The following is a 20,400-nucleotide window of genomic DNA, read 5'->3' on the forward strand; positions in this document are numbered from 1 at the left end:
AAAAAAAAAAAAAAAAAAAGAAAAGAAAATTACATTACAGAAATGTTTTGGTTTTGGAATTAATTGGATATTTTTAATGTATAGTAAGAGGGCAATTTAAAATTATCATATTAAAAATATCAAGAAATATGTCATTTAAGAAATTATCCTATCCACAAAGAAAATTTTTAAAAATTAAAAAATTCATTTGTGGATAGGATGGGATACCATTATTTTCTTTTAATGTTTTTATTTTATTGTATGTGTATGGGTGTTTTGCCTGCATGTTTGTCCTGTGTTTGCAAAGCCTTTGGAAGCCAGAAGAGGACACTGTATCTCCTGTGACTGGAGTTGCAGACAGTTGCAAACCACCATGTGGGTGCTAGGAATTGAACTCAGGTCTTCTGGTTCAGCAGTCAGTGCTCTTAACTGCCGAACTGTCTCTCAAGTCCACCCCATTATTTGCCCATATTTTACATGAAATGTCTCCCTCTGCAGGGGAAGGGCCACAGCCTTTATTTCTGCTTAAGATTTATATCACTAAGTGATTATTTTTGCTATAACCTTTTCATGTCATCGGGTGAGGTGATGTCACTTGCGACCCCTGGGTTAGCATCTTCTCAGTGCTTATGATGTCCTGCACTGAGAATTGTGGTTTCTTACTGAACCCAGTTATGTTATGGATGATGTTTTTGTTTTAATCCCAGGCATGGGATATGGGGCTGCTTCATATCGTCCATAGCCACTAACCAGGATTTGTGCTCTCGGAGGAATATGATTTCTGCTAGCTGCAGATAGTTTGCATTTGGAATTCTGGGGACTCTTTAGAGGGTATAAATGTGAGAGCCCCCGAGAGGGCCTGGGGCACTGTTTGCTCCCCTGCTGCTGTCAGTTGCTGTTGTTGAGGTTTGTCAAGTGGGTGTGAGCAAAGAGACAAGAGGAAATTGTATATCCTGGTAATGAAGTTTGAAGTTAACCCAAGGAGCTCAACACCCCTAATCAGCAGGAAATGGTTTAAAAAGATCTATGTTCCCTTTCCTCTCCAACCTTCTTTCTCTCCTATCTAGTGTTGGGGGGTTGGAAGGAATTGGGGTGGAGAAGGGTGGTAGATATAAGAACCCAATAAAATAGCCAAAAAGTATGGTCATAATGGTACCCAGATGTGAGTTAGGATGAATGGGAAACCATCTCTAATGACATGATACAGGAAGCAGCAGGGAAAAGGAGACAGGTACTGATAGAGACCTTGCTTTAGGAGGTCACCCAAAAGTTTAATTTTCTCCCAGAGGGGAATTATTATTATTATTATTATTATTATTATTATTATTATTATTATTTTCTCCTCCTCCTCCTCCTCCTCCTCCTCCTCTTCCTTCTCCTCGTTCTCCTTCCTATATTGTATCTCAGAAAAGGTTGGGAGAATGGCTGAGCAATTATAAAAGTTGAAAGTGGATATGGAGGGGCCTGAGCACTTGGGAAGTGAGTAGCACCAGAAAAAGGGGAGCAAAAGGGTTCAGACCTGGTGACCGAGGGTGGGAGCTTCCCTAAGGATGAAGGAGGGGTACAAACTGTACTAGAAGGCAGGTTGTATCCTGTCCTGTGCCAAGCACTTACAGTTTCAAGTGCCTACAGCCTCTGGACAGGGTGAGGAGCCAAGAGGAGCAGGGGGTCATACAGGGTGACAGGATTGAAAAACAAAATAGTCTGTCTTGAGAGAAAGGGTTAATCTTGAGCCAACTGTGCATCCAGAGGAGGGGCCTGGGGTTATGAAGCCACCATTGGTTTTCCCAGTAATTGTGCAGCACATGCCCGTTAATGGTGCAGATCATGATTAAGATGAGATAGCATGGCATCCTATAGAAATGATAGGACTGAGGTGTTTCACAGAGGCTATGGTTTCCTATGGAATTCATTCCCCTTATGTTAAACAAATATTAAGTAACTGAGCTACCCAAAATAGAGTTATTCCCCAAGACTGGAAAGGTTTGATAGCAGCTGTGCTAGAGGCTAGTCAGCAGTTAGCAGTGGTTAACATGGTGGAGAAGGAAGCCTTGAATATTGAACAATGAAACAGAGCAAGGGGAATGAGTATTGTTAAAAATCAATTGCTTGGTGAAGGGCGGTATTCTGACCTGCAAGAACAGATTTGATTTGATGATGCTGTTATAGAGCAATGTCACTTGGTGACTTTAAGAGTGTGGGACAAAGTTGAGGAGTCTGGGAATAGATCCACCTCATTCACTAAGATTGTACAAGGCTCTGGAGAAGCCTTCACAGATTTCTTGTAAAAATTGGTTTCAGCTGTAAACAAAGCCATATCAGGCCCTGATGCCAGACAGGTTTGATAGAGACCTTGGCATTTGAGAATGTGGATACAGAATATAAGAGTGATTAGATCCTTAAAGTCATGAGCAGCAACAGTGGATGAGAAACATGATTGATATTGGCTCTCATGAGCATCATGCCAGTATCATAGGACAAACTATAGCTAAAGCTCTCAGATACCAAAATACCTCGTGCTTTAATTATGGTGAATTTGGCCACTTTCAAAGAATTTCTGACCAAGCTACTAAAAGTCTCAGAGCTCAAAACATCCACTGCAGTAACTGTGAGAAATACAGTACTTTCTGAGCCAGATCTCAAAATTGCTGGTACATTAACTGTGAGAAATGTGGTAACTTCCACCATAGAAGGGGATAAGCTGTTTCTGGTGGCAATGGGTTCTCTGAAAGAACATTTGAGGTTCCCTGGGGTTTGTAGACATTGTGGCAAAAGGTGTCATTGGACTAATGAGTGCAGGTCTAGGAGGGACATAGAAGATAATCTCTTGCCCTTAGGATACAAAATAGGGTGGGCTGCCAGTTTGAGACCCTGCTGTAAAAAATACTAGCCTTTTCCCTCTGGTTAGCCAAGAGAGGCAGAAACAATGTAACTAAGTGTCTTAGTTTTACTGCTGTGAACAGATACCATGACCAAGGCAAGTCTTAGAAAGAACAACATTGAAATGGGGCTGGCTTACAGGTTCAGAGGTTCAGTTCATTATCATCAAGGTGGGAGCAGGGCAGCACCTAGGCAGGCATGATGCAGGCAGAGCTGAGAGTTCTGTATCTTCATCTGAAGGTGGAAGACTGGCTTCTAGGCAGCAAGGATGAGGGTCTTAAGTCCATGTCCACAGAGACACGCCTAACTCCAACAAGGCCACATCTCCTAATAGTGCCACTCCCTGGGCCAAGAATATACAAACCATCATACTAAGTATTGCTGACAAAATAACTGCTGACATTTACAGTCCTTTGCCTTAAGGAATCATAGGGATGCTTTTGGGAAAAAGTGGATTAACTTCCTAAAGATTCATTTGTGCATCCAGGTATTATAGATGGGGATTTCAAGGAAGAGATTAAAATTATGGCATATGTTTAAAAAAAAGTTGCAAATTAACACAGGGAATAGGATTGCTCAGCTGCTCCAGTAGAAAGAGCAGAAGAATTTGGGAGTACTGAAAAATGTGTGTTTTGGCAAACAGTGGTTAATGATCAGAGACCTAAATTAAAATTGCAAGTGAATGGTGTTAAAATATAAGGTTTGGTGGATACAGGAGCTGATGTGACTGTCATTTCCCCCAAATTCTGTAATGCAAAACGGCCACTTCAGAAGGTTATGTAGAGTTTATAGGAATTGGTAAATTATCTCAAATAAAACATAGCGTATGAATGAGTTAAATGTGTAGGAACAGAAGGGCAAGCATGAAAATTGAAACCTTATGTAGCTGACATAGCCACACATTTATGGGGAAGGGATCTTTACAACAATGGAGTACACAAATTAATATTCCTATGATCCCAGAGACAGCTCATGAGGAAATTAGGGGGGGGAAATGGTAGATGCTCCTGGGGAAGGTATGTGTCATCAAATCCAAACACAGGTTGTGACAACTGTCTAAACACAGAACATCACAGGAATTGAGGTTCCCTGCTGAAATACCCATGGCCCTCTTAAAAAGGTTGACAGACAAGACTGTATGGATAGAGCAGTGGCCATTAACTAAGGAAAAGTTACAGGCACTTGAACAGCTAATACAAGAGCAGCTGGAGGCTCAACATATAGAAGAATCTACCAGCCCATAGATTTCCCCTATGTTTGTTATAAAAAAGAAACCAGGAAAATGGAGGATGTTAACAGATTTAAGAGCTCAGAATAATTTAACCAATGGGTTCTTTACAGCCTGGAATTCCACCTTCTTTATTACCTAAGTCATGGCCTATGATAGCAATTTAAGAGACTGTTTTTTTCACAATTCCTTTGCATGAGCATGAAAGGGAAAGGTTTGCTTTCTCAGTACCTACTTATAATAATAGTGGTCCAGTAAAGAGATATCACTGGAAAGTTCTTCCACAGGGAATGTTAAACAGTCTACCTTTATGTCAATATTTTGTGCAACAATTATTTATAGTGATAAATAATTCACAGGTATTTTATTATTTACCATTACATGGATGATAGTTTATGGGCTGATTCTGATACAGATACTTTAGAAAAAATATTTAAGGAACCACAAAGAATTCTGCCATACTGGGGATTAGAGATTGCACCTGAAAAAATACAGAGAGAAGATTCTATTAACTATTTGGGTTATAAAATAAGTCAACAATAACAACAACAAAAGTTGACCATGGGGCTAGAGAGATGGCTCAGAAGTTAAGAGCACTGACTGCTCTTCCAGAGGCCTTGAGTTCAATTCCCAGCAACCACATGGTGTCTCATAACCATCTATAATGTGATCTGGTGCTTTCTTCTGATGCCATACATCTAGGAATATGCAGTTAGAGCACTCAAACATTAAATAAATAAATCTTAAAAATTTCAACTACAAGAGGTCTGTAGAGATCAGTTGCAGACTCTTAATGATTTTCAAAATTAATGAGAGGTGTTAAATGGCTACAGCTTATAACTGAATTAACTACTCATGAGTTAAGTAATTTGTTTCAAACTTTACCAGGAGATTTGGACTTAAACAGTCCAAGATGGTTAACAGCTGAAGGAGTGAGAGAACGTTAACTCTGGTAGAATAGAGACTACAAGATACATATGTGGATCAAATTGAGCCTAAACTTGATTGTATTTTGGTTATTTTGCCTTCAACTCATTCTCTTACTAGACTCTTTATGCAAAGGGAAGACACTATTATGAGTAATACTTTATTAGCACATAAACAAAGTAAAAAGTTAAAGACTTCTATAGAAAAGTTTTCTGAATTAGTCATAAAAGGTAGAATAAGACTATGCCAGTTATCAGGAACACACCCAACTGAGATCATAATACCTTTTACTAATGCTAAGATTATGTCCTTTTAGATAAGCAATGAAGACTCGCAAAGAGCTTGTAGTAACTATTTGGGAAAAATTAATAACAAATATCCTAAAGCAAGCACCTATATTTTATAAAAAGAAATAATTAGATTCTCCCAGTTATTGTAAAGGAAACTCCAATTCCTGAAACACCTACATTCTATATTGATGCAAATAAGTTAGGAATGGCAAGCTCTAAGTCAGACAAAATAAGCAAGGTCCATGTACTTCAGTTCAATAGTCAGGGTTGTAAGCAATCCTTATGGTATTATTAGATTTTCCTGAATATTTTAATATAATTACTGATTCTTAATGTGCAAAAGAGTTGTTTTGAATATAGAAATTGCTGAATTTTTCCTCATGGTTCAGAATTAACCTGGTGGTTTAGAAATTATTATTTATATAACTGCAATGGGCAATCAGAAATAAGAACTATTATTATATATTACTCATATTCAGTCTCATACAGGTTTGCTAGGCCCATTGGCACAAGGAAATGAGGAAACTGACTATTAATAGGAAATGTGTTAGAAGCCTCAAAACTTCATGAAGAACATCATGTTAAAGGTAAATGTTTAAAGAAAAAAATTTTATCACTTGGCAAAAAGCCAAGGAAACGATAAGAAAATGTCCTACTTGTTCTCTGTATAAAACCAAACTCCATTATCCACTGGAAGTAACCCTGGGGGTACCAAAGGAAATGAAATCTGGCAGATGGATGTGTTTCATTTTGCAGAATTTGGAAAACTAAAGTTTGTACACTATACCATGGATACGTATTCAGAGTCCTAATAGGCAACTGCTTTGAATTCTGAAAAAGCTGATTCTGTAATTACACATTTGTTGCAAATAATGACAATTATGGGGATATCTGTACAAATTAAGACTGACAATGCCCCCACATATGTTTCTAGTAAGATGAAGCATGTTTTGCATATTATAATATTAAGCATATTACAGGTATACCACACAATCCTATAGGACAAGCAGTTGCAGAAAGATCTAATTACAATTTCAAAGAAATGCTTATGAAACAAAAAGGAAGATTAAAGACCTCCAGGGATAGACTAAATAATGCTTCTTAACTTTAAATTTTCTTAATGCTAATGCAAAAGAACTACAGCAACTGAGAGACACTGGGTTATAGAAATAACTGGGGAATTAAATCATCCTATATTCTACAAGGATGTGAAGATTCCATCAGAAAGGAAGCTTGCAATAATTTGGCATTGAAGACACAGTTTTGTTTATGTTTCTACAGGGAACAAAAAGATATGGTTACCATCAAAATATATAAAGATTAGATTTGACCAGGAAGACCTCCTACTAACTAATACATGAATGTCTCTACATAGCCAATTAATCTTTTTAGATGCCTGATCACATGCCCTCCTTTCATATAGCATGGACGGAGATTTATATTACAATTTGGTCATACAATCTAAAAGGACTTATAAAGTTGACAGATGCCTTTCACGTGCTCAAACATAGATCAGAGAATCGTTAACTAAGTTGTGCACACCACACATTCCATACATGTGTTAATGCAGAAATGTACCTGCAACATTACCTTTAAAAGTCTGTGTGTAGCAAGCAGCCCTGGTGATGCAGCCTCACAGACCGCCTCAGCTGCTGTTTCCTCAGAGTCTGCATCCAGGACAACTTCAAAGTGACTTGCATCAAACTGTCCAGCCTCATATACTACTTCATCCAGGACTTCAGTTAAGCCATGCACTTCCCTATCCCACAGAGACTGGGCAGGAAGTAATGCAGCTAGTTCTCCCAATATCCCAATTTTCTTAGGGTTCCCAAAAGATGTCTTTACTCCCAGAGAGCAGAAGCAATTTAAAAAATACAACATCCCAATTCCCAAGAGATGGGGCGGGTGGTTTTTGGTCATTTGGTGGGTGATGGATGTTTGTCCTTGTTTAGGAAGTTGGTCTTTCTTTTTCTCCCTCTGTCCTTCTTTCTCTCCTGTCTAGTGTTAGGGGAAGGACAGGAAGGAGATAAAAGGATAAAGGGAGTATAGGCATGAGAGGATAAAAGGATGTGTCTCCTTAGGCTAAGATAGCAATAACTAGTCTCAAATATTTTACATTGGTATGGATTATTGGATATTGATAGACATCTAAGGTTATATTTGCTACAATATACTATATCTATGCTTCAACTTTTGTTTAAGATATTGTACATATGCAACTCATTTAAAAATTTGATGTAAAGTTCAAGTCCTTGAAAGCTACTAGTGTAAACTCTTCAGGATAATTAAGAAATGCAAGTTAGTAGTTAGTTACCTATAAGGAATCAAACTTGTAGTCTTGTTAGGTACTACTTTAATTATATTAATAAATAGCAATTATTTAGCTTCCTGTACATGCTTTCAAAGTTAAGCAAAAGTAAATAGCTAGAAACAAGCAATGCTGTCTATCCAGATATACTTAAGATAGATGGTCCTCAAACACTCAGAGAGCTGCAGAATATAGTAATTAAGATGTTTTAATAATAAAAGGCAAGAGAGAGAGAGAGAGAGAGAGAGAGAGAGAGAGAGAGAGAGAGAGAGAGAGAGAGAGAGAGAGAGAGAGGAGGTCAGCTCCTGGTAGCACCCCAATCTACTTTAAAGAAGATGATGGGCACCTAAGAACCTCTACATTAGCAGGAAATGGTCTAAAGTATTCTATGCCCCCTTTCTCCTCTATCCTTCTTTCTCTCCTACCTGTGTTGGGGGGGATTAGGGTGGAGAAGGGTGGTAGATATAAGAGCCAAATAACGTTGCCAGAAAGGTAGAGTTACACCATCCCTTTAACTGCCCATGCAGGCTCCATCCTCCATCCTCCCGTAAGGTTCAGTCACAGCTCTATAGTGGTCTTTTCAGCTCTGTCTGGTTTCCATTGTCATGTTCCCTGAGGTTCTCTCCATGCTAGCTGCCCTCTACCCTAACCCCATTCCTACCAACAGCTGAGTCTTTTCATCTCCTTGTTATACCCACTCCCATCCCCACAACACCATTTCCCCCAGGGCAGCAGCTCTATCTCAGTAGGACATCTGCCTAAATGTTCTGATATGAATCTGAGCTGAGCCCTCCAAGAAACCAAAACCCACGCTCTTGACTTCCTGCTGACAGATGCTTTCCTCACCTGCCTAGACCTTGAATGGCAGCCAGCTCTTGTTGGCTCTGTCACCTACTTAGTCCTTAATAGCGCCTTCAGCTGAATCCCTCCTAAACTCTCCTGAGTCCTGAATAGCCTTAGGTTTGTCTCTGGGTCCCACCTCCTGCTTAGCAAGCTGCCATAGCCACCAACATGGCTTTCAAGGACTTGAACTTTACATCAAAATTTTAAATGAGTTGCATGTGTACAATATTATAATATCAGTGAAGCTACTCTGAGCAAGTGGTTCTGGTAGGCCAAACACAGTGTCCCTTAGTAAAATGATGAAGCCCTCTATATTTGCCTCCTGGAAGGGACAAAGTGTCCAGACCCTGCTCTTGCTCAAGAGTATACAAAGTTGTAAATTAATGACAATTATCTTTTAAGTGGTTGGCCCTGGGCTAGACATTTGTGATAGCTTGAATGAGAATGGCACCCATAGGTTCATACATATGTTTAAACTCTTTGTCCATAGGAGGTATCGTGATGTTGGAGCAGTTGTCTCACTTGGGTGGCTCTGATTGTTCAAACACTTACACCAGGTTTAGTTTCTCTCTCTCTCCCCCACCTCTCTCTTTCTGCCTACAGGGTATAAAGCTCTCATCTACTGCTCCAGTGCCATGCCAGTCTGCTTCCTACCATGATGGTCATGGACTAACCTCTCAAAACTGTAAGCAAACTCCCAATTAAATGTGTTCTTTTATAAGAGTTCTTGGTCACATGGTGTCTCTTCACAGAAACAGAACAGTAACTAAGACAGCGTTTAACATGGAGAGTTATATACAATCTTAATACAACCCCATGGCATGCAGTTCCATTTTACAGGTGAAGACACTGCTTGTGTTGACTCTTGAGCAAGAGATGGTCCCTGAAAAGTGCAGGTGGGCACCCAAGCCAGGGGGCTTCATTATTAGCACAACTTCTGAAGACATGACCCCAGACTTCATGTCTGAGCAGGTTTTTGTATTGATCAATGGGAAGAATGTAACAAGGATGGCCAACAGAAGAGCCCTGCCTCTCTGCAGTATGGGAATCACCCCAAAGTATGGACAACTGCTAATAGGCAAGAATGTGCAGGCAGTAAAACTGAGCTACTGAGTTTTCAAGAGATCCCAACCAATGTAAGTTTTTATACAATTTCTGTGCATGTGAATTCAAACTTTTCAAAAACCACCAAGTGGGTCAAACTAACTGCCCTGGCAAAACACCGGTTTACAAACTTAGTCCCATGCTCTCCAGGTTAACTTCTGGGTTTTTCTTGTGACACTTATGCTTCCTTCTCTGTCTAACAGGCCAGGGTCCTTACCTGTACAATCTCCAGCATTTCTGCCTTGCTGATGTAGCCATTACCATCCAGGTCATACATGCTGAAGGCCCACTTCAGCTTCTGCTCCAGCTTGCCCCTTGATGTCACACTCAGGGCTATGATGAACTCTCTGAAGTCTATTGTCCCATCACCATTTGCATCGAAGGTGCGGAAGACATGCTCTGCAAATTTGGAAGCATCCCCGTAAGGGAAAAAGTTCCCATATATTTTCTTAAACTCTTCCATTGATAAATGTCCACTGGGGCAGTCTCTCAAGAAACCTTTGTACCATTCCTGGATCTCATGCTCTGTGAAGTCTGTGCTCTCTAGTAAGTCCTGCATGACTTCAGGGCGCAGCTTGCTGTTCTGTTTCCCCATTCTGGCAACAAGAATTCAACTGCAAAGAGAAAAGAAAATACGTATGTTTTTTAGAGCTGTCCTTTAGGGTCATGTGATCATGTAGTGTTGTTCCTTGAGAAGAGGGAAAAATCTAACAAACTCTCTACTAGCCCAATAGCTAGACAAAATGATGTAAAAAACAGGCCAGTCAGAGATACAGAAAGCCATGTTTCTAACCAGACCAGCAAGAAAGCAAGATATGGATGGATGGATGGACGGACGGATGGACGGATGGGCAGACAGATGACAGATGGATGGACAGACAGATGGACGGATGGACGGATGGACGGATGGATGGACGGACAGATGGATGGATGGGTGGACAGATGGACGGTCAGGTGAGTAGATGAATGGCCAGATAGAAGACAAATGGAAGGAAGGTAGATGATTTGGTTTTGGCTTATCATTTTGCAGGAGATCAGATATGCTAGAAAACTAATTTCAAATCCTATAAGTAGAACTGAAGGAATTGAAGAGGGAGGAAGGGAGAGCGAGAGGGAGAGAGAAGAATCTTAGCATGTTTCATTATCACTTTGCTTCCACATAAATTGTGGCTTATGTAACTGGACACCATAAGTGCAGGAAGATCAGTGAACACACCATGAACCTCTGCCAGGCTACTCCAGTTAGTTACATCCAGAGGGACTCACTGACCCCTTTGGGTTTAGATGGTAAAGATGCTTCAAAGAGTTGTTCACATTCTATGGTGTTAGGGAACATGTCAAAGTTAACTTTTTAAATTGCATATAACCTTGTATGTTCTTATCCCAATGGTATCATATGTTCACAATCAAATAGCAAAATACTGCGGTGAATCATCCAGAAAATATTAGCATCTTCCAAATCCTAATCATCGAGATAAACATAGCTAGTATTTTGGTGTATGTTCTTCTGGATTATGTGTGCGGACTTATTTCAGTATATTATCAATATCTAGTTCCCAGATTAACTATTGTTTTCAACTTAACAGTGGTACAAAGTGATATATATCCCATAGGGATTGTGTTTTGGTTCTTTTCCAGCCCAGTGACATTTGTTTCTGTACTCTCTCAATTGTTGGCAGCAGCTGAGTCTCAGCACTGTGGGCTGCATGGCCAGGAGGAGGCCACAGACATGGTTCAGCAAGGCTACCACTTGTGACTCTTCTTGCTCAAGAAAATTTTATGTGACCCTGGGTCATAAGGATATAAAACAGATATACAAATGAAACATTTGCTGACAATAAACCAGAAATTATTTTAAAACAATTCTTTTGTAAACATATACACTTTCCATGTGTTAAAGGCAGTGGCAGAATTGTCTAATGAGATGGCTCTGCTTGTTTGTCTAACACTGATTCCAGATGGATCTGAGGAGGGACAGCAGAAGGGCAATAGTAAATGCCGTTGTTTTCTGTGGTCAGGCCATTCTGTCCTCACCAGTGTGAAAACCTTCACATACAGAGTAGATAACAGCATCATAAAGCAGCCTTGGATCCGAGCTGAGCAGTTTCAGGCAGCCTTCCTTGGCCTCCTGTGGTGCAGTAGCATACGTGCTGTGTGCTGCAAAGCGTGCACATTGTGCCTTCAGAGCCAGTGCTGCAGTGAAGTCACATGATGCAATTCAAGCAAGCTCCACCAGAAACATCTCAGATTCATTTTGTGTTTGATTTTGAGTTAATTAAAAATTATTTTTAGATTTACTTATGTGCTTGAGAACTTTACCTGCATAATGTATATCAGTAGACCCAATGTGTGCCTAGAATCTGAGGTCAGAAGAGTGTATTGAAACCCCCGGAAGTGGAAATATGGACAGTTGTGAGCTGACATGTGGGTGCTGGGAATTTAACTGGGATCCTCTGCAAGAGCAGTAAGTATTCTTAATCCCTGAACTATCTCCTCTGACCCTGAGCCATCTCTTCTGACCCTGAGCCATCTCCTCTGACCCTGGGCCATCTCTTCAGACCCTGAGCTATCTCCTCTGACCCTGAGCCATATCCTCTGACCCTGAATTAATTTTTAGTGTTCAGAAACCTTTTACCTGTTGCCAAACTTCCTCCATATTCCCTTGTGGGATCTGATGTGGAGACCTGACCTATTGTGGAAAGCTTTGCTCTACAGTGGGCTGGGATTCTACCCTTCACCTATGTCTTTGTGTTAGGAAGGTGAGCTGTAATTAATGCATTTTCAACACAAATCACAATATTAGAATTTACATGGGTTTAGCAGGATTTACCCCCATAATAAATTAAGGAGTGTTTGTACTTTTTCATGTTTTTTCCATGAATATTCACTTATGTATATATGTATGTTTGAATATGTGTGAGTTAAGTGGACCATGCAATCAGACAGAAGAAATGGCAAGGTTGAGCAGGCCCAAACCCCAGAAAATTTCAGAATTGAGAACAGCAGGTCCAAAAAAAAAAAAAAAAAAGAGAACAGCAGGTGTAGAGCCAACTCCCTGCTACACTATCTGATCTGGAACATGTAACCATAACAGCTCACCATGACAACTGGTCACATAGCATAAAAACCTGGAGTTCTCCATGCTAGTGAGGTATCTAGATAGGTCCTGTGTGTTTAACCAATGAGCTTCCCTTCCTGGGCATCCCTTCCTGAAAAGGTATTTAATCCCTGATCCAGGTTCACATCCACCATCAAATAAAGCAAGGACCGTCTCCTTCATCAAGGATTGTCACTGGGCTGGGGGGCGGTGGGCTTCATCCTAAAGAGCCACACCTAAATCTCCCGGAGAAGATTTTCCCTCTTCCTGCTCCTCAGTACTCTCAGCAGATCCTTGAAACCAAATGGGATTCCACCCCTGTCCTGGGCTCAGCCATGCCCTTCCTGCCTGGCGCACAGGGAAAGCAAGGACACGCGAACCCCCATTCCTAGCTCCCCATGGTCCCCAGCAGTATCTGGATACACAGGATGCCAGTTACCATAGCACCTGTCCTAAATCCCACTGTTTCTTCCCAGGAGAACACAGGCTGGGCCCCCTCGAGTGGCTCGCTGGAGGTATTTGGGCACCCCAGTGATGAGGCAGACAGTCTGGCAACTATGTGTACACGTATGTTTGGATATGTGTGTCTGTGTACATACATGGAGGCTGAATGAGTGTCTCACATGTTCCTTGCCACTACCCATGACTTTGAGAAAGGGTCTCCCCTGGATCTGGGGTTCAGGTTTTCTTGGCTAGGCTGGAAACCAGGCATCGAGTTCCAACCTTTCTCCTGTCTCTGCCTCTCTCTGAGCTGGGATTACAGATCTGCACTGGGTGTGAGTCGGTCACATGGATGCTCAGATCTGAACTGTGGACCTCATTGCACAGCAAGTGCCTTGACCTGCTGAGCTGTCTCTCAGGAAAACAGTTTCTCAACATGGTGCAGGTGATGAGGGTTGGGGCATAACTGCAAATATGGGCTTCCACTCACATAGTCATTTAGTGTTCATTCAGCCGATCTTAGACTTCTGGAGATGGGGATGCAAAGAGTAAGATGTGACCTTTCCCTTGGGACACTTAGCCGTAGGTTGCACAGGGTGCTGGTGGCAGTGAGGGTCACATGGGGTCAGAAGAGTTGAGAGTGAGCACAGTGGAGGATTTTTATTGCAGGAAGAGACACTCATGGGGAGAGGGTGACATCACAGGACATGCCTTTCAAGAGGAGTAATGCCTGACTTTAGTCGTAGACTTTCAGACCACTGTGTAATATTCTAGTTTTCTTTTTGTGATTGTGATACAGCTCCAGCGAACAGTCAATTTAGGGGAGGGACAGATTTGTTTCAGCTTAGAGATCACAGCCCATCATTGACAGAAGCCAGGGAAGGAACTTAAGCAGGAACTTGAAGCAGATACCATGAAGGACTGCTTGCTGGATTTCTGGAAGGCTCAAACTATCTGCTTAGAGAATGGTGTTGCCCACAGTGGTCTAATGTCTCCTAATCAGGGAGCAATCAGGACAGGGCTCCAAAGATATGCCCATAGGCCAATCTGTTCAGGCAATTCCTTTCTCGATTGACTCTAGGTCTCTTGGGGTGATGGGACACACCCCTTCACACAGAAGGGACTCTACCCTCGAATTTCTGACTACCCAAGGATTACAGTTTACATCTGTCTTAGGTTGCTGTCTGCCCTGCAGGCAGATCTTAATGGCAGTCAGGCTTTGTCTTTCCAGGGCCCATCCCACAGGCACCCTGTGAACTAAGGCCTAACGAACAAGTGGCAGAAACATCACTGGAAGACAGAAAGATGACTAATTAATTACTAGATGGCATGCAGGCTGGTCCTGGGAGGCAGACTGGCTTTCCGATGCCATTTGTCACACTGGAAACCATCAGTTGATAAGAGTTACAGAGTGTCCCAGGGTCTCTGATATTGAACTGGTTCTGAGTCCCTCACTCAAGAAATCCCCACAGGGCAGCGTTCACAGTGCTTAAATTTCATTTATAAAATCCATAGAACAGGAAACACGGGGGATCCTTATCAATTGCCTGATTGGTTTGTTTTGACTTTCTCAAGTTTTATTTTCTTCAAAATTACCACATAGTAGTTGTACTTACATGGCTTACGATGTGATGTTTTTATAGATGGGTGACTCTCCTCATGATCTAATTGGGCTAATAGGCATGTGCATCATCTCTGATGCCCACCATTTCCTGTGGTGACCGCACTCAGAAGCCCCCTTCCTAGCTATTTGGAAACACACAATGTGTGTTAATGAAGCCCCCTACCACGCAGAACACCAGAGACCATCCCCCTCCCTGTCCACCAGTCTCATTCCTTTTTAGAATCTGAGTTCCACACTGAGGAGCAGGCCTGGCTCCCGTGCACGCAGCCTCTGAGGGGTAGGTGGAGGAGGACTTCCCTTCCTTAGCATGAGCAGCAGCAGCGTCAAGGAGGCCTGGGTTGGAGGTCTGTGTGAATGTGAAGTGGAGCGAAATCTACTTATACAGAGAAAAATTAACTTACAAATGAAGCCCAGGTCGAATTCATAAGCCGAGTGTTCTAATAATGTTCACTTCCCTCTTCTGGAAGTAAAAATCCACCCAAACAGACTAGCTTATCAGAATTTTAAAACCTTCATTTGGTTGCTATGTTGGCAATTTGCCTGAGGCCGAAATTCAGAAACAAGAGTGGATACATAATGCATAGCTTTGCTGAGAGCCAAAAACATTTAATGAAATCTACAAGTGATTTCAAGTTCCTCTTTTCGGAGCTCTGCAGACTTCAGCTCTTCTGTTTGGTGTCCTGTCAGATGGCTGCCTAGGTTTCTAATCAGATTGCCACCATTACGGTTTTGTTATATGCAAATCATCCAGGGCCCCAGGAGGGGGGAGGGAGAGGATTGCTATTTTAATATTTAAATCTACCTGTTTAAAGAATGATTTCCTTTCCTGTAGAAACGGGTCTATTTCTTCAAAACCAACCTAATGTCCTTCCCCAGACTTTACAAAGTCCTTCTCGCTTATTAGCTGGTTTCTACAAGGAACACATTGCCTCAACATCTTGCCCAAGTCTCTCACAAGACTGATCTATGTGCAGCTATTTTTCAGTAAACACTAATTAAACGACATTCACAAACTCATTAGCACAGAAAGACCGGAACACAAACAAGGAAGAGCATCGGCTAAGTTGTTTGGGCAGTGGGTATTTGCAGCTTAGCCCAGTGTTTCTGCAGTTGTCAACAAAGACTAGACTGAGGACTGGTGTCTGACAGGATGAAGGCCTGTCTGTGTCTGCTTGGTCTGACAGGGCTTTTGTTCCCTGGGAGATTTTCTTTTGGAAAACAGAACGGTGTGACTCTTTGAGTCAAAGGGACAGTGGGGAGAAAGCCAGTGCAGGGGCAGAAGCTTTGTCTTGGGTCAAATCATCTCCACTGCCTCACACAGTCATTAACTGATTTTGAATCTAATGTGACAACCACGCAGGACCAAGACAAAGTGCCTGGCTTCAGGGACCGGAGAGAGTTCATCAGGAAAAAGTATGTATTGCTCTTTCAGATGACCTGAGTTCACTTCCCGCTTCCACATTCCCACACTGGGGAGGCTCCCAGTCACCTGTAATTCCATCTCTAGGAGATTTGGCACAGACAACTGAACACGCATGCACATATACACACATAAATACTTTTTTTTTTTTAATTTACAGAAAATGTTTGTGTGTGAAGGCTACCTCTATTGTTTTTCAAACAAATCATTTACTTTGCGGGTGCACCTCAGTGAAATGAATTCAATATTCCAAGTTCACATATCACTGACTCTGATGTGAGAATTCATTGAGGTTGTCACATATACAAAGTTATAGTATTGAGTTAGGAATGGTTGCCATGGTAACTCCCAAAGACTGGTGTGTTGCAAGTTTGGTCCCCAGTGGTACTGAAGTGTAAGAGCCATTAAGAGGCTTGGCCTGGTAGAAAGTAGGTAGGTTATGGACTTCCTGCATCACAGTGATGTGATGCGTCACACGGATTAGTTCCTGAGAACGGGTTATTACAGAAGAGCCAACCTGGCCTCTTCCAGATTCCTGTTTCTTATCTTGCCATGTGACCTCTCTCTGTGTCATATGTGTTCCTACCATGTTGTGATATGATCCAAAGGCCCTCACCAGACATCAGACAGACAGCCTCACCTAATCATAGTCATCCTGCCTCCAAAACTGACATAAATAAACATCCTTTCTGTGTGGATACAGCCCCAGATGTTTTGTTTTAGCAAAATAAAAGGCTAAGACGATGGTCCTTCATACACTAGGTACTCCGAGGAATCTTCATACTAGCCCCATGGAATAGGCAGGGCAGACTTTCTCTATTTTATTAGCAAAGAGATTAAAACTCAGAGAGACTAATTGACATGACCCAAGTCACACAGCTCTCAGAGAAGCCAGCATGCCAGCTTGGACTGCTGTGCAGTGTTTTCATAGTGTGTCCTTTTATGAACAAAGTCATATTACTCTGCAGAAATTATAACAGTTTTGTAATTTTTTTTAGAAGCAAGTGGATGGAGAGAGCAGATAGTCTCCTGTTATAACCCCTTTATGCCACAAATAGCTACTAAATGTCTGTCGGGATAGACAGGAGTCCCGGGGGTCCACCAGGGGACAAGCAGGCAAAGACCCTCCCTTTTATGGAGTTTATAGTCAGTGGCAAGAAATGTAAAGGAGACAAGAACAGCCAGCAGAATGTCGGGTGTACATGTGCCATGGAGACGGTAAAGAGGGAAGGCTGGGGAGAGCCAGGAGAACTAGCATTTTGAGTAAGAAGCCAGAGAAGTTCTCATTGAGAAAGTGCCATGGGACAGAGTAATGTGGGTGGATGAGAACAGCTAGCTAAGTTGATCTGAACTAGGGACACACTTAGAATGTGGCAGACTGGAGGGCATGAATGGGTGATAAATGAGGCCAGAGGGCCCACAAGGGCTCAGATCATCCGTGGGTCCCAGCAGAGACTACAAGGAGTTGGCTATGAGCTGCAGAGGTGAGGAGTGGCTGGTTTGCATCAGCACTGTGTGGCTGCTCTGCTGAGACAATCCAAGAGGGGGAACTAAGGGAACAGGTGAGGGAGGCTCTGCAGTGATCCAGGCACAGGATGGCCATAGCCTTGGAAGGGACATGCGGCTGGATTCCAGGCACAGCTTGATGGCAGACTCCCTGGGCTGGAAGGTGGAGAAAACAAAACAAAATGACCAAACAAAACACAGAACAGAAGTTCAGCCTCATGCCAAGGGTTTGGCCTCAGTGGCTCCAAGAATTGACAGAAATTGGAAAAATGCAGAAATGGGGTTTTGGGGTGAGTCGGGGGTCATGTACATCAGTGCATGTGGTAATCTTGAGGTGTCGATTACTCATGCAGCTGCAGGAGACAAGCAGCTAAGCCAAGAACCTAGGAGTCTGCTGTTAGAGAAAGTCAACGGAGCCATCACTATACAGAGCCTACCGCCAAAGACTTGGTCTCCAAAGCCAATGTGCCTGAAGACGCTGACATTGGACCTTAGACCAACAAAGAAGGAGGAGAAGGCAGAGCTAGCAGGTGGTAAGAAAATACAGAGGCCAAGCCTACCCCTTCTGCAGGTGTCCTTCACGCCTAGTTCAAGGCTGTACCCTGAAAGCTCAGAATGAGCAAGGACTGTCACTCCTGGGTCCTGTTTGCATCCTGTCATCTTTCTCAAGTCCAAGTCTGCTCCATCCCAGTAAAGGACTCCCCCTCCCCCTCTGGTGACTCCCTCCAAGACACAAGGATTACCCATGACTCCTCTTGCTTTAATGCCTTTGGCATGGGACATTGACTTTCTAGCCAAAATCTCAAATCCACCCTGTCACCACCCCAGCGAGACACCAGTGGGTCCTTCCTGGTGTCTAAGGCCTTTCCTTGCCTGGGTCCCACTTTTCACCCCCATTTCCTTCCTCCTACCCCAGTTCCAAGCTTTTCTTCACACAGTACCCTGAGTGACATTACCAAATACAAGCTGTGCTGTCTCCCACTTCTGCTAGGTCACTTGTTTGCTTTGGGTTTTGAGACAGGGCGTAGGGGCACAAATTGGTCTCAAATTTGAAATGCTCTGTGTGCTACATGCCTGTCTCCTCAAAATCTTACGGGGCTCCACACCCCTCTCAGAATGTGATCTCTGCTCCCTCTGCTTGCTCACAGCTGTGAAACTGTGTCATCTCTGTCCCGCAGTCTCTCCCCTTGCTGAAGTCTTAAGGACCTTTGCTTCAGTTGCTCCTTCCCTCAGAAAGATAAACATTGCTCAGGTGCTCCTTTAAACACTGGCATCGATTTTAATCATTTACTCCAGGAAGAGCAGTGTGGAACTTTTTAAAAACGTATTCTGGGCCACACCTAATCTTCCAGGGGGAGGAAAAATGAAAAGAAAAAAGAAATGCAGATTCTGGCCATTGATGGAAAACAACACACACATACAAGAAGATGGCAAATTATCAACAGAGAACCAAACCCAGAAAGCTGACACATGAAGCCAACTTTCCACCAAGAAAGAAAGGAAATCACAACTCAAAACAAACAAACAAAAACCCCACCACACCTCCACGAAAGGCAATGGCAGCGGCTCGTGGATGTTCTCTCAGCGGGCGAGATCTCCCTTCCTCCCTGTCTGCATCTGTGGAGGGAAGGCGGAAACCTTGCTCTTCTGTGATTCCCCAAAAGGTTTTGAAAAGTCTGTAGCTTCATTCCTCAGCTCCCAGAATTAGATTTTCCAGGGAAAAGCCCATAACTTACCCTAGACAGCCTGGCTAACTTTGGAGGAGAAATCTCAATCTAAGTTGTACTGAGGTCTCCTAAAATGGAATTTACAAGGTGCTAGCGGCCAAAGTCTAGTTCTCTGCAGTGAAGAACACAGAACCCTTGGCCGTCCCCAGAAGAGCGCAGGGTGATTAAAATGCCTGCCTCGTGTGGGGAACCTAGCCCTCTCCACTAAACACTGCTTTCACTCTTCTAGTTCAGTTACAAAAGCACAACTAGGAAAACATCAGGAAGAAAATCATAAACACTGTGGATAAATGGAGAGATGTGGATAAACCATGACTTGTTTTAGATGCCTACATCTGATTTATGGTTAAAATTCAACAGATTCATCTCTAGGTTGTCTGCCTATGATTCTTACAGGGCAGGGGATGACTCAGCAAGAACCTGAGGGACCCAAGTTGCTTCAGAACTTCCCTTCAGAGAAACCAGTAGACGGAGAAAGGAGACTACCCAAACCAATATATGTACCCAGGCAGATTAGGAAACTGAGCAGTAATACACTGAGGGAGGAGTTAGATATGGAGGAGGGAGGACTGAGGGGTGTGGAACATTCCTACACCATAGTTTCTGAAGCAAGGAGTATTCTCTCCAGTAGCCTGTGGTATGGACTCATAGCTTGCTGAAGAGGTTGGCGAGATGGCTCAGCAGTTAAAAGAGCTTGCTGTTAAAAGAGGATGCAGATTCAGTTCCCAGCACCCAAGTGGCAGCTCAAACCATCTGTAACTCCAGTTCCAGGGGATCTGATGTCCTCTTTTAGCCCTCTTGGCCTCCTGGACACAGCTGGTACACACAAATCCACACAGGCACACACTTATAAATGATAGAGAAAGAAAATTTAAGTGGATTGTTAAAGTCATTTGAATAATTATACAGAGCCTCTGCTTATAGAGAGGCCCCAGGAGAATGGTCTGCACTTCCTGTGATGGTCACACACCAGGAGAATGGTCTGCACTTCCTGTGATGGTCACACGCCAGGAGAATGGTCTGCAC

The 20,400-nt window shown here is 42.7% G+C and overlaps 1 protein-coding gene across 5 annotated transcripts in view; it reads right to left on the reverse strand.

The window, feature by feature from the left end:
• Positions 1-20,400, reverse strand: part of Ncald (neurocalcin delta) — a 281,389-nt gene that overhangs the window by 23,223 nt on the left and 237,766 nt on the right. For all 5 annotated transcript variants that reach the window (XM_021216481.2, XM_029547881.1, XM_029547882.1 and 2 more), the window contains one exon: positions 9,777-10,173. In XM_021216481.2, the coding sequence (XP_021072140.1) occupies positions 9,777-10,154 (378 nt within the window). In that variant the 5' untranslated portion in view covers positions 10,155-10,173. The remainder of the gene's footprint in view (positions 1-9,776; positions 10,174-20,400) is intronic.

This window comes from Mus pahari, chromosome 17, assembly GCF_900095145.1.
Source record: "Mus pahari chromosome 17, PAHARI_EIJ_v1.1, whole genome shotgun sequence".
Taxonomy (NCBI): Eukaryota; Metazoa; Chordata; class Mammalia; order Rodentia; family Muridae; genus Mus; species Mus pahari.